Here is a 15232-nt window from a genome sequence, read left to right as displayed (position 1 = left end):
TGCTGACCTAGTTACTGTTGCTACATCAAATAAGTAACCCAAACTATTGGCGCCTTTGGTCTTCCATCAGTTATATATATATACACATTTATAGGATGTTATATTACTTGTAGTTAATAAATCCATCCACTAATAACTCATTCACCACAAAAAAAAAAAAGGTTTAAGGCCCAATACACAAGACTGAGTCTCAGGACTGAATTTACTGAAATGTAATAGAAAAGGTGCAAACAGAATAATGATTACAGGAGAATGAATCACCAAATTATCAAAATAGACAATTTTGTAATCACTGCTGTAGGCGAAGAGTTAGGTCAGACAGACTGATGCAAACAGACAAAATGTCAAACCGTTTTGTCCCCTCAAAGTTCAGACAAACTTTTGACAGTAAAAACTCAGGAGAGTTTCATATGTAAAACTAAGGACCAAACTATGGAGGCGCTCAGTTGTCAACGTATGAGCTCCATTGAAAAACCATTAGCCTATTCGTTTTTGAAGGATACAAAATCTGTCTGTCCGGCCCCTTACAAATCCTCTAGACTAGGGGTGTGCTGAGTACTCGGACAAAACGAGTATCGTAACGGATATGGAGAATTTTCCGAATACGATTATGACAAGTATTTTTTGCAATTATCAGTGATCGGAAAACAGTAATCTTCTGTCTAAAGAAACGGGCGGGGTATTGGTTGAGCCTGCTGAGTCCAAGCTCTCCCTCCGCTCTCATTTTCCCTGTCGACTTTGCTGAAGCCGTATTCTGTCTACTTCGCGTAGTTTAGTAGGCCTACTTAGTCATTATTCCATTGCTGATGATGTCTGTCCTTATGTCGTTATCCAAGCCTATTATTATTTATTCTCACCCAGGCATGTTTATTGAGCGACAGATCATTAGAAAATAAAAATGACAAAATGTAGATTGTAGAAATGTGGCATAAGTGTCGGGAGAGAAAAGTTCTGCTCCTCTCGAAATTGAAACAATATATGGGCCAAGTGAATTAGCCTACCCTCATCTGGAATAAATGCAGACAGTAGTAGTCAGCCATGCATTAGGCTATTTATTAGTCCTATTCAATTATCAACAAAATAGGCTAAGTAAGTAAATCATGTGCATTTGAGCTGAAAGACTCCGGATTGTACTATTAATTTGAGATAAACATCCATTTCCTGAACCTAAAATTAAGTCTTAGTACACTGCTCAAAAAAATTAAAGGGAACACTTAAACAACACAATGTAACTCCAAGTCAATCACACTTCTGTGAAATCAAACTGTCCACTTAGAAAGCAACACTGACTGACAATAAATTTCACATGCTTTTGTGCAAATGGAATAGACAACAGGTGGAAATTATAGGCAATTAGCAAGACACCTCCAATAAAGGACTGGTTTTGCAGGTGGTGACCACAGACCACTTCTCAGTTCCTATGCTTCCTGGCTGATGTTTTGGTCACTTTTGAATGCTGGCGGTGCTTTCACTCTAGTGGTAGCATGAGACGGAGTCTACAACCCACACAAGTGGCTCAGGTAGTGCAGCTCATCCAGGATGGCACATCAATGCGAGCTGTGGCAAGGTGGTTTGCTGTGTCTGTCAGCGTAGTGTCCAGAGCATGGAGGCGCTACCAGGAGACAGGCCAGTACATCAGGAGACATGGAGTAGGCCGTAGGAGGGCAACAACCCAGCAGCAGGACCGCTACCTCCGCCTTTGTGCAAGGAGGAGCAGGAGGAGCACTGCCAGAGCCCTGCAAAATTACCTCCAGCAGGCCACAAATGTGCATGTGTCTGCTCAAACGGTCAGAAACAGACTCCATGAGGGTGGTATGAGGGCCCGACGTCCACAGGTGGGGGTTGTGCTTACAGCCCAACACCGTGCAGGACGTTTGGCATTTGCCAGAGAACACCAAGATTGGCAAATTCGCCACTGGCGCCCTGTGCTCTTCACAGATAAAAGCAGGTTCACACTGAGCACATGTGACAGACGTGACAGAGTCTGGAGACGCCGTGGAGAACGTTCTGCTGCCTGCAACATCCTCCAGCATGATCGGTTTGGCGGTGGGTCAGTCATGGTGTGTGGTGGCATTTCTTTGGGGGGCCACACAGCCCTCCATGTGCTCGACAGAGGTAGCCTGACTGCCATTAGGTACCGAGATGAGATCCTCAGACCCCTTGTGAGACCATATGCTGGTGCGGTTGGCCCTGGGTTCCTCCTAATGCAAGACAATGCTAGACCTCATGTGGCTGGAGTGTGTCAGCAGTTCCTGCAAGAGGAAGGCATTGATGCTATGGACTGGCCCGCCCGTTCCCCAGACCTGAATCCAATTGCGCACATCTGGGCATCATGTCTCGCTCCATCCACCAACGCCACGTTGCACCACAGACTGTCCAGGAGCTGGCGGATGCTTTAGTCCAGGTCTGGGAGGAGATCCCTCAGGAGACCATCCGCCACCTCATCAGGAGCATGCCCAGGCGTTGTAGGGAGGTCATACAGGCACATGGAGGCCACACACACACACACACACACACACACACTACTGAGCCTCATTTTGACTTGTTTTAAGGACATTACATCAAAGTTGGATCAGCCTGTAGTGTGGTTTTCCACTTTAATTTTGAGGGTGACTCCAAATCCAGACCTCCATGGGTTGATCAATTTGATTTCCATTGATAATTTGTGATTTTGTTGTCAGCACATTCAACTATGTAAAGAAAAAAGTATTTAATATGATTATTTCATTCATTCAGATCTAGGATGTGTTATTTTAGTGTTCCCTTTTTTGAGCAGTGTAGTTTAGCAGGTGTCTTAACTGATGACTAGATAGAGGGAATCCCCCTCCTACCTCTTTAGGGCAGTTTAGGGTCACAATGCAAAAAGGAAACCGGGAAGTTCCCATATTCTCTTTCAAACTGAATGACCAAGATAAGTAAAACTACCCACGTTTTTTGCAACTATTGAACCCAGACTTAAAGCACAGAGGATGTGATTAATGTGGTGGTGACTGTACTAGCATAAATTACTTTTGCATAGAGGGTTTGTGCTAGTGTTGTCCCGATAACAGAATTGACTTTGATATAAGGTTTTATATCACAATTCTCGATACTCAATACCAAAACGATACCACTGCAAAAAAGGCATATTAATAAACCAATGTCACAGAATGGCACTTGATCCAGACAAACTCAGCTACTAGGCTTGGGCGGTATACCATATATACGTATATACCGTATGCCAGGGTATTTAGAAAAAGCCACAGGATGGTTTTTCAATACAGTTAATAAAGTTGAAACTATTTCTTTGAAGTTTAATAAATATGAATATTTGTAGCTACTTAAGTAAATACCTAGTCAACTTGTGCAATACGTTAGGAGATAAAGAACATTGCGTTCTTCATTTCACCTATTACATTATTATGTAGCATATGGTAGTCCCCAGTCACGTGATGTTTGTTTACAAACATAAAACGAGAGACCGGAGCCTTGAGTCACTCACTGTTGTGCAGCATGCGCCAGGTGATCTAATTACAGTATGGAATTCACAACTAAATGCTTGCCAGCTAGATATCTTATAACTATTAAGTTAACTGTCTAAAATGTGCTAAATGCTCTGCAGTTGTGCATCTGTTTTGCTAATTTTGTAGCTAGTTAGCCATCTAGCTAAGTGGTTAGCTAGCTTCTTCCAAAAATCAAGCATTCACTTGGTAACAGCAGAGAACCCCCTCCTGGATCATTAGCCTTGCTGGCTAATATTCGTTTTGTGCGTGCGGCAAACTATGTAGCCTTTGAGTTACTTTAACATTTAAGTCATTTAGCAGACGCTCTTATCCAGAGCGTGTATAGTTTAGGTCAGGAACTGTACAAAATGTTTACAAAGCGCTTGTTAGCATACTCTATGAGGATTCCTTAGTACTTGTTAGCATTTTGTTAGCATTCTGGTAAGTGACGGTTTTGGGGCCTTTAAGTTTCAAAAATAAATAAAAAATAGCGCCCCTTGTGAAGGTATCTGCATACCGCCCAACCCTAACCAAAATTAACAAATTCTAGTACCGAACCATTTTTCATGTTCTAGTATCAAAAAAGTACCAAAGTTTCAGAATACCATGCCACACTAGTTAGTGCTGATCACAAGAATGTAGCCAATGACACCAAGGCTGAGAAAGAGCTTCCCAACTGGACAACACTGATTGGTGAGAATTTGCAGGTCATGGGAAATGGAGAGAAAGACAAAACCGGTCATTTGCCATTGCATTATCATATAGCCTACATTTTTAGGACTGTCCCAGACAAAAAAAATAATAACCTTGGTCAACCAAGTCTTCTTTCAACCAATCGATTAGTAGAAATTGTATCATTGTATTTTTCCATATATTGACACACCCCATTTGTTTTAATAAAATCAACTAATATATAGCTATATATCTGGAAAAAATTAAGAGACCACTGCAATTTCTTCTTAAATCAGCATCTCTACATGTATGACAGCCATTCCATTCCAGTGTCTGTTGAATTCCAACACAGGCACACCTCATTCTACTGAATTAGGTACTGATTAGGTGATCACCTGAACCAAATCTTATTTAACGAGGAAAAGTATAAAAACCACTGCTGTGGTCATCACTATCCTCTTGCAATAGCACTGTTTTGCTATCCAGCTGGTCCTAAAAGTACCTCAAAAGTAATATTAAATCAAAAAATAACTATTGACCATGCCAAAAGAGTTGAAAAGGAATGTTTTGAGTGAGGAAAAGAAGGGTTCAATTCTGGCTTTACTCGCAGAGGGATACAGTGAGCGTCAGGTTGCTTCCATCCTTAAAATCTCAAAGACAACGGTTCATAAGAACAAGGTCAAGCAGCAGACATTGACAACAAAGCTACAGACGCGAAAATGACTCTACTGACCACCAACTCATTCGAATGTCACTCAACAACCGTAGGATGACATCAAGTGACCTACAAAAAGAATGGCAAACGGCAGCTGGGGTGAAGTGCATGGCGAGGACGGTTCGAAACAGGCTCATAGGGGCAGGGCTGAAGTCGTGCAAAGCTAGAAAAAAGCCCTTCATCAATGAGAAGCAAAGAAGAGCCAGGCTGAGGTTTGCAAAAGACCATAAGGATTGGACCGTAGAGGACTGGAGTAAGGTCATCTCTGATGAGTCCAATTTTCAGCTTTGCCCAACACCTGGTCGTTTAATGGTTAGACTGAGACCTGGAGAGGCCTACAAGCCACAGTGTCTCGCACCCACTGTGAAATTTGGTGGAAGATCGTGATGATCTGGGGGTGCTTCAGCAAGGCTGGAATCGGGCAGATTTGTCTTTGTGAAGGACGCATGAATCAAGCCACGTACAAGGTTGTCCTGGAAGAAAACGTGCTTCCTTTTGCTCTGACATTGTTCCCCAACTCTGAGGATTGCTTTTTCCAGCAGGACAATGCGCCATGCCACACAGCCAGGTCAATCAAGGTGTGGATGGAGGACCACCAGATGAAGACCCTGTCATGGCCAGCCCAATCTCTAGACCTGAACCCCATTGAAAACTTCTGGAATGTGATCAAGAGGAAGATGGATGGTCACAAGCCATCAAACAAAGCCGAGCTGCTTCAATTTTTGCGCCAGGAGTGGCATAAAGTCACCCAACATCAATGTGAAAGACTGATGGAGAGCATGCCAAGACGCATGAAAGCTGTGATTGAAAATCAGGGTTATTCCACCAAATATTGATTTCGGAACTCTTCCTAAGTTAAAACATTAGTATTGTGTTGTTTGAAAATGAACATGAACTTTTTTTCCTTTGCATTATTCGAGGTCTGACAAAACCGTATATTTTTTGTTATTTTGACCAGTTGTAATTTTCTGCAAATACATGCTCTAAATGACAATATTTTTATTTGGAATTTGGGAGAAATGTTGTCAGTAGTTTATAGAATAAAACAAAAATGTAAATTTTTCCCAAACTCTTAATTTTTTCCAGAGCCGTGTGTGTACGTATATATACATATATACACATACACACAAAAAAAATAAACGTCCCTTTTTCAGGACCCAACGTCCCTTTTTCAGGACCCAACGTCCCTTTTTCAGGACCCTGTCTTTCAAAGATCATTTGTAAAAATCCAAATAACTTCACAGATCTTCATTGTAAAGTGTTTAAACACTGTTTCCCATGCGTGTTCTCTGTACTTTGTGGTCCTCTGTAGCTCAGCTGGTAGAGCACGGCGCTTGTAACGCCAAGGTAGTGGGTTCGATCCCCGGGACCACCCATACACAAAAAATAAAAATAATAATAAATGCACGCATGACTAAGTCGCTTTGGATAAAAGCGTCTGCTAAATGGCATATTATTATTATTATTCAATGAACCATAAACAATTAATGAACATGCACTTGTGGAACAGTCATTAAGACACTAACAGCTTACAGACGGTAGGCAATTAAGGTCACAGTTATGAAAACTTAGGACACTAAAGAGGCCTTTCTACGGACTCTGAAAAACACCAAAAGAAAGATACCCAGGGTCCCTGCTCATCTGCCTGAATGTGCCTTAGGCATGCTGCAAGGAGGCATGAGGACTGCAGATGTGGCAATGGCAATAAATCGCAATGTCCGTACTGTGAGACGTCTAAGACAGCGCTACAGGGAGACAGGACGGACAGCTGATCGTCCTCACAGTGGTAGACCACGTGTAACAACACCTGCACAGGATCGGTACATCACACCTGCGGGACAGGTACAGGATGGCAACAACTGCCCGAGTTCCACCAGGAACGCACAATCCCTTCATCAGTGCTCAGACTGTGATAGATGAATTTGTATGTTTATTATAATTACTAAAAAGATTCCACCCCAATACTGTATAAATGTGTAAACTGTGTTAGTTATATAAGACAATAAACCCACTAACAGAGAAGGGGGTTAGAAACTGCTGAGACAAACATTCCAGGAGAAAGGAAACCTAGAAACTGTCAAACTAACCATTCTGTGTAAATTTACAGGCCGCCTAAAGGTGGGCAGAGCAAAGTCCTTTGTGTGGACGCATATAAAAAGGCTGTGTGTTTTTAGCGCCAGAGCGCTCTCTGAATAAAATTGCTGATCCATTGCAGACTGGAGAATTTGTTTAATTCTTAATTAACTACAGCCTTACAACCTCTGGGAATTATTCAAAGCTTGAATATTAGAGATAGATATTCTCGTGACAGACTGTCCGCAATAGGCTGAGAGAGGCTGGACTGAGGGCTTATAGGCCTGTTGTAAGGCAGGTCCTCACCAGACATCACCGGCAACAACGTCGCCTATGGCACAAGCCTAACATCGCTGGACCAGACAGGACTGGCAAAAAGTGCTCTTCACTGACAAGTCACGTTTTTTTCTCACCAGGGGTAATGGTCAGATTCGCGTTTATCGTCAAAGGAATGAGCGTTACACCAAGGCCTGTACTCTGGAGCGGGATCAATTTGGAGGGAGGGTCGGTCATGGTCTGGGGCAGTGTGTCATAGCATCATCGGACTGAGCTTGTTGTCATTGCAGGCAATCTCAACGCTGTGCGTTACAGGGAAAACATCCTCCTCCCTCATGTGGTACCCTTCCTGCAGGCTCATCCTGACATGACCATCCAGCGTGACAATGCCACCAGCCATACTGCTCGTTCTGTGTGTGATTTCCTGCAAGACAGGAATGTCAGTGTTCTGCCATGGCCAGCGAAGAGCCCAGATCTCAATCCCATTGAGCACGTCTGGGACCTGTTGGATCGGAGGGTGAGGGCTAGGGCCATTCACCCCAGAAATGTCCAGGAACTTGCAGGTGCCTTGGTGGAAGAGTGGAGTAACATCTCACAGCAAGAACTGGAAAATCTGGTGCAGTCCATGAGGAGGAGATGCACTGCAGTACTTAATGCAGCTGGTGGCCACACCAGATACTGACTGTTACTTTTGATTTGACCCCCCCTTTGTTCAGGGACACATTATTCAATTTATGTTAGTCACGTCTGTGGGACTTGTTCAGTTTATGTCTCAGTTGTTGAATCTTGTTATGTTCATACAAATATTTACACGTTAAGTTCGCTGAAAATAAACGCAGTTGACGTTTCTTTTTTTGCTGAGTTTATATGTACTGGGCTTGGCTGATGCTTTAAGCACACTGTTTGATTAAATTATGAAGACACACAAATGACTCAAGAGGAGCCACAGATCAAGATAGCCTAACCAGAAGAAGAAAAATAACTGTTCCCGACCCCCCTCCTCCCGCTGCTGCTGGCCTTCGCAGATTCTGCAGTTACGCTCCTGAAGTTGCTGGTAATAGGCTACATCAGGGGTCGGCAATTTATCTTACAATTTCTGCCGATCTGCATGCCAGTTCTAATTTTCACATAAACATTTTCATTGAACAGTTTCATTTATAATAGTCCTTGTAAGTCCAAAAAAATAAAAAGTAAAAAGTTCTAAATGAAAATTATACAAATCTAAAAGTAACTTCTATTGGCATATATGTAAAAATTGCCTAAATAAAGCCAACAAATAAAAACATTGCAGCCTGTAGGTAGAAAACACAGTGATAAAATAAATATCCTATAAAACCACATTGGCTATGCATGGCCTGTCTGCAATGAACTTGAAACATTGTATCAACTATCAAAATGTGTCTGGCCCGAAAGCTAGCAAACTTGCAACATCGTATAAAATATTCTGGTGCCTCAGGTCGTGTCTACACTCGACACTTACATGCGACTTCTGCTATCAGAATACGAAGATCACATTGAAAATTTAATAATTTTAATAATTTAATTGGGGTCTAGACCCAAAGATGGGGTCAAAACCCAAAAACGTCGCTTTGTGGTCTGATTGTGTTTAGATCTGGTTGACCACTTCAGGTTGTGGTCAGGGATGCATTGTGCGCGCATTTCTCCTCAGTCTGGACCAATCAGGCTACCGAAAGCGCATTCAGTGGGCGACATCATCAGCACTCCTCCCACAAGTCTCCAGAAAACATGCGTTTTGGGACCGAGAGGCACCTTTTCATTATAACGTTGGAAGAAATACATTCCTAGCGTGTGAGGAATGTGTTTGCTATTTTTAGTTTGGCTAGAGTTATGCTAACCCATTTGCAATCCCTTTAGCGTTGCTCGCTAGCGCCTATTCCACTATTTGTAGAATGCATTCTGGCATTTGATTATAGCGCGGGAAAAGGGAATCCGGACACACTGTGGACTCATTTAAATGTAGATGTAGACGCTTGACGCGTTCGTAACTCCATGATCAGAATACTTATGCTGCATGACACTGCCTCAGTTTCCAGTGCCAGTGAGCTTGGGCCCAACACAGCTGTAGGCTATGTGTGCAAGGGATAAGTAGTAATCAGGTATTTTATGACGTTTCCACTGGATCAGAGCATTACATTTTTCCCTTTCATGCAGTGGTTATTGAAAGGGAGAGCCAACAGCCTATTGACCAAACAATGGGGTCAGCCCTAATTTACATAGAACTGTGCAAGGTGACAGCCTGCCAGGACTACTATATGTGCACCTTACTTTGAGGGACGAACAATCAGTCACAGGAGAATGAAGATGCTCACGGTCGGCCCGCTCATTAGGAAGGATTAGGCGGCCGCCGATGGCTAAACTGATCAAGACGCACCTCCAACAACAACACATAAAACCTCACATAATTCTGCCCAAAAACAATGACAATTTCTCTCAACCAGTGGCATATGGGCTTTTAATGTGAGCGCTGATGCCGCCCTGTGATAAGCAGTGCCCACTTTGTCATAGGCAGGGGTGCAAAATATTTTGCTAGTCCAGTCCAAGCGCGCCTCTCCAGGGTGCTGTTGGAGAAACGCATCGCTGTGGCGCTCCACCAACATTCTGCCAAAAAAATTAACATAAATCATGTAGCAGATATAGGATATGATAGAACGAGTATGTGGCCTTTTCTGTAGCCTACAGGCTGGAGATAAAATGTATGACAATGTAACGAGACTGACACTTTTTACATCATGCAGGTTTCTATGATAAAATAGCCTAACCTAAATGGCGCTCAATCAAATAAATGCGCTGTCATGTTAACAAAACATATCCTAACAGGACAGGTCAAAGTAAAATGGACAATATGGAATGGACAATCACAACTATTGTCCAGGAGTTTCACCCCATTGTCACGATCAGTGGTTTCAAGTTTGTATCCATCAATTTTTGACAAGCTGATCATAGCGAAAAAATTTAATATTTCTGCATTTCCCATTGTGTAAACACATTGCAAATAGGCTCACGATAACTCCTGATAAAGTTGGCTAGCTGATATTACATTTTAGTCATTTAGCAGACGCTCTTATCCAGAGCGACTTACAGTTACTGCATATTTCTTTATTATTATTTTTTTTCATACTGGCCCCCCGTGGGAAACGAACCCACAACCCAGGCATTGCAAACGCCATGCTCTACCAACTGAGCTACACAGGACCAGAGCTTAAATAGCCAAATTGATTAGTCACAAGAATCTAACAGGACTAACAAAGCAAATGCAACAGCCTGTTTTACAAACGGTGGGCCTACAACATGGATGGGCATTTCCATTGCAGGCAACATTGTAGGCTACACCCCAGTAAGCACAAGCCGAAGTCTTTCTTTGGATTTTTACAAATGGTTGGCTTACCACACAGATGGGCTACACCTCAGTAAGCATGGACCAACGCCGACGTCTTTTTTTGTGCAGTTCGTTCCAGCCTTCATTTCCACATCCACGAACATTGGTTTTTGGTCCGGCCCGGGCCAAATCTGAACCAATCATAGATGTCTATGTTTGGTTCATATTTTGTCCGGTCTGGACCAGCCTTGATTTGGCCCAAACATAGAAGTCTATATAAAATGACTTCTTTTCAACTTTCATTCAGAACCAAAAATGAGCCCGATTTCAAAATCCGGAAAATACATATTTTCAACTACTGGGAAATACGCATTTTCAACATCTGGAAAATAAGTATTTTTTACTTTTCAGAACCTAAATTGAACCTAACTTCAACGTCTGGAAAATACACATTTTCAATGTCATTTTGCTCACTGGGACTTTTAGTTTTGCAAGGGGCAGCATTTTTTTGGTGTCACCTAGGGCAGCAGAACGGCAAGGACCAGCCCTGAAAATGCTCATTAATAAAAGGAGACAAGATGTGTCCTTCCACTATAGCAAGATCGCTTCAGCCAATTGCCATGAGAAACGCAGAGATCCACCGGACCATCACATGATCGCTGGTGAGCCCATCTCCCCGTGATGGGCGAGGCTTGCGTGGCTGTGCTGCTGCATCCAGCGATGTTACTACATATCATTGACATCCCCTTCATGAATTCTCCCCGTTCACAGTACAGTGAATCAAGCAGGACCGGCACCAGAACGAATCAGTAGTACGGGCATTTGATTTCTATAGGGCCAAGTTTTTTTCAAAGGACCTCCTATGTACGCACGCAGTTGCGTGCACACATTTAAATGGGTTTTATAGTAAATACATGTAATTTAACTGTAAAAATGTATTACCTTTTAATGTGACCATTCATGACAAAACCAGTCGTGTTTTCTTCCAATTGTCAAATCACGTCAAAAAGCAGGTTACCTTCACACGTTCGTGAAAAAATAATTCCAGCATCTGAACAGTGCATTGCGCCGCCAACTTCCTTCAATTTGCAAGTGGGAGAAAGCATCCGAGCAAGCAAAACAGCGCCCTTGTGTCTTACTATATCAGGATGGTCGCTCTCCAGGAACAGGGTTGGAAAGCCCTATACTGGGGCGGCAGGTAGCTTAGTGGTTAAGAGTGGCTAATCCCCGAGCCGACTAGGTGAACAATCTGTCGATGTGCCCTTGAGCAAGGCACTTAACCCTAATTGCTTCTGTAAGTCGCTCTGGATAAGAGCGTCTGCTAAATGACCTAAAAATAAAATAAATACTATATGTAGCCCATGTATCTGATGCGGTCTGGCCAAAAGCACGACATGCCATACTCTTTTTGGCCAGACAGCATCACACATGGACTACTCATACTGAGACAGGCTTTTTCGCTCGGATGCTTTATGTGCGATTGATGATTCATTCTGTCGGCGCCCCTCTCCATCATGCAAATAAATTACCAATATTTAAATACGGTAGGGCGGACCAGGCCCCCTAATTATATCCTATTACACTGGATATAATTTTTTAACGTTTTATAAGTTTTATAAACTGAAAGCAACTAGTTTGCAGTGTTGGAGTGAACTACATTTAGTTCCAACTAGTAATTCAACTACATTTTACAGTAGCTTGGTGGCAGTTGAACTAAATTCAACTCTTGGTAGTGTTTTCAGTAGTTAATTACTTTTTACTTCTGTTAACATCCGACTCCAGTGTTCAATTCTTGCAATTTGTAATCTATGATATTTCAGACTTAGATACGATCATTTATCACGAAGTATATCGATATAGTGAACTTTCTTAAAGTAACTTTAGTTTTCTTAAGGGTAGCTTTAGTGTAACTTAAGCTCTACTACCGGTAACGTTACCTAGTTAATTAGCTGTCAAACCAGCCGTCGTGTGCAAACAAAAGTAACGTCAGCTAGAAGAATGGCTAATTGTAGCGAAGGTTAACCAAATTAGGTTCAAATTACAAATGTCCCCGTTTCAACTAAGATATTCCATTTCAATTAAGCGCATCATCGTGAACAAAACCTACAGCTCCTCTCCGAACGTTCGCTACACCATTTCTGAGTCAGCAGCACGCGTTCAGCACCGATATCGTTAGTTAACTTGTGTTGTCAAAAGTATTTGCTAGTAAGTCAAAGTAATGTTGGACCTTACCGTCAAAACAAAACAATCAACCTTTTTCCTGATAGAAACAAACTTTGACGCCGAAGTTGTTGATTAGGGAATACAGACACGTGAACGTCACCTGCCCTGGCCTGCAAGTGTGCGCATGCTGATTCTTTGTGAGGAGAATGTGACGTGGCGGAGTTTAAGCACGCCTTTAATTTGGCCATGTAATTTCAAACCGAAAGTTTTGTATCTGACTTAAAAGATCAACGTGTCGTTTGAAATAATTTCCCTAATAGTAGAACAAATAATAGTGGTGATGAAACATTTTACATCCACCACATTCAGGGGATGACGTTGTTTGTATGTTGGTGCCCATAATAATGATAAACGTGTTACAAATGTGTTTTATTCTATTTTTTTATTATAATATCTTGAAATGACTTCTAAAGTATGTGGAAACCTACATCCATAAAAACATTTTTGACTGTACCAACAATAACCGACCATATTTCTCTCTGGTAATACATTGATAAAAAAACAAAAAAAACATGAGCACACAAAAAGGATATGACCCTAGCTAGGTCCTTACAGCATTTTCTTCTGGGATAATGTCTTCAAAACCATATACATCATAAAACCATTTTAAGATGCAATATAAACCATTTTTGTGTCCTCCTTTGCTCTAAATAAGGGTAGCAGACCCGAGCATGCCGAGGATTTTCAGGTAGAGCAAGGTCTTGGTCTCTGTAGAGAAAATCCGTGTTTCAAATCCCAGGTGAAATTAGGGTTGATAGATAGTACAAGTAGCAATAAGTGGAAGAGAAAGAGAACATTGAGAGGCACTGTCTAGCAGCTATGGAAAAACTACTGCTACCAAGTGGTTGAGATTTTACGCACTGGCAAGGTCCTATTTAGACTAGACTAGAGGTTACATTCATTACATTTATATTTATTACACACATTACTGATTACAGCATTATTGTTGATTCTTTTTTTGTGTTGACCTTTCCTCAATAGATGCTTTTTTTTCAGCAGCTGCACATTAACTTTCTTGTGGTATCCACTTCTACTCTCTCGCTCTGGCATTACCCAATTAATGAATTACCATAGATGTTTTATACATTCTGTGAAATGTTGCAAGAAACAAATGGCACAAATCTGCAGATTGTTGGATCCCTCACACATACATCTAAAATTCGTGACCAAATGTATACGTTTCTGGCCTTACCTGAGATTAATAAGGTCAGAGCGCCCTCTAGTGGTCTAGTGGTCGATTTGCCTTAGTGGGCGGAGTCAATGCAGTATTCCGCCCTCATATATATATATATATATAGATATATATATATATAAAGATATATATTTATTTATTTTGGCCACTGACGTAAGAAGGAGAGGATAGCAACAGTTGCCTCGAGACCCCCGCGCGCCATAGTGACTGTAGCCGTGGAGACAGTTACTTACCAACGGGCGCAACACTCAGCAACAGCAGCAGAAGCAATTGGAACTCAACGAGCAAGTGAGAGAGGGGAAAGAGAGCACAGCCAGGGCAGAACTTATACAAGGCAAAGGTGAATATATCTTTACGGAGTTGAGACGATACATGTATTCTAATTTGGGATAACGATACTGTGGTATTGAATGCACACCAATCTATCTTTCATACCCTAGTTAGCTTTCTAGGTAACGTTAGCTAACGTTACTTTCCCTTCGTCACATCCACCCCACGAATCTTCTGTCAAGCATTAGCTACCTAACGTTAACTAGCCAGTTAGCTAAGCTAACGTCGTTTACTCCATCCAACGCGATTGCTTGTTAGCCATTTCTATAAGTTTACCAGCAAGTGAACTATCGTATTACTAACTATTTAGCTAAGTTAGTTCCATATTTGTACACATTTTTAATTTTTATACACGGGTTTAAGCTTTGTGCCAGGTTGTATGCAGAATGGAATTATCGTTTTTTTCTGCTATCATATATGCCTGCTCTGAAGCCGCCAAGCTAGCTACCTACATGTTGTACAGTAGCTAGCTAACGTTAGCTAAAATATCTCATCATGGGTGAACATTTTGTTAAATTTTACTTTGTGGATGTGACTGACAACTTGCTGAAATTTCTAACTCAATTTAGCTAAGTTAGCTCGATTATACATGGTGCACACCAAATGCATTCACCTACTATACCAACTGTTTATCGCACAGCTATCCGAATTAGCCAACATTAGCTAGCTAGCTCCAGCTGGGTCAGTTAACGTTAGCATTAGTCTACCTTAAATAGCTAAGCATAGCTATTCCAAAATTGGACGGACAATTATTATATTTTACCAACACCCATCTCTAATGTCGACGTGTTAGCTGAATTAATAGATCGATAATATTGAATCTCGCTGCCAACAGTCGTTACTCGTTCTATTCGCAATGCGAAACTTTTTAAACATGGAACAGTGGCGCGAGCTCATCTCCAATAGCTCACTAACAGTGAGTAACGTTAGTC

General features: G+C 41.8%; 2 protein-coding genes across 4 annotated transcripts in view; one reads left to right on the top strand and one right to left on the bottom strand.

Annotated features, from left to right (window-relative positions):
- Positions 1-12903, bottom strand: part of LOC121540294 (long-chain-fatty-acid--CoA ligase ACSBG2) — a 45196-nt gene extending 32293 nt beyond the window's left edge. The window contains exon 1 of one of the 2 annotated variants that reach the window (XM_041849061.2): positions 12788-12903. Coding sequence is in view for 1 of the 2 variants with exons in the window: in XM_041849059.2 (XP_041704993.2) it covers positions 11498-11513 (16 nt within the window). In the remaining variant the exon portion in view is untranslated. Of the gene's footprint in view, positions 1-11497; positions 11733-12787 lie in introns of those variants that run through there. The other variant, XM_041849059.2, reaches the window with a different exon arrangement.
- A 1221-nt stretch (positions 12904-14124) lies between these two features.
- The window catches only part of LOC121540296 (DNA-binding protein RFX2), a 56718-nt gene continuing 55610 nt past the window's right edge, over positions 14125-15232 (top strand). For both annotated transcript variants that reach the window (XM_041849064.2, XM_041849063.2), the window contains exon 1: positions 14125-14310. The gene's annotated coding sequence lies outside the window, so the exon portion shown is untranslated. The remainder of the gene's footprint in view (positions 14311-15232) is intronic.

This window comes from Coregonus clupeaformis, chromosome 26, assembly GCF_020615455.1.
Source record: "Coregonus clupeaformis isolate EN_2021a chromosome 26, ASM2061545v1, whole genome shotgun sequence".
NCBI lineage: Eukaryota > Metazoa > Chordata > Actinopteri > Salmoniformes > Salmonidae > Coregonus > Coregonus clupeaformis.
The sequence above is the reverse complement of the archived record's forward strand: the minus strand, read 5'-3'. Positions and strand labels throughout refer to the sequence as shown.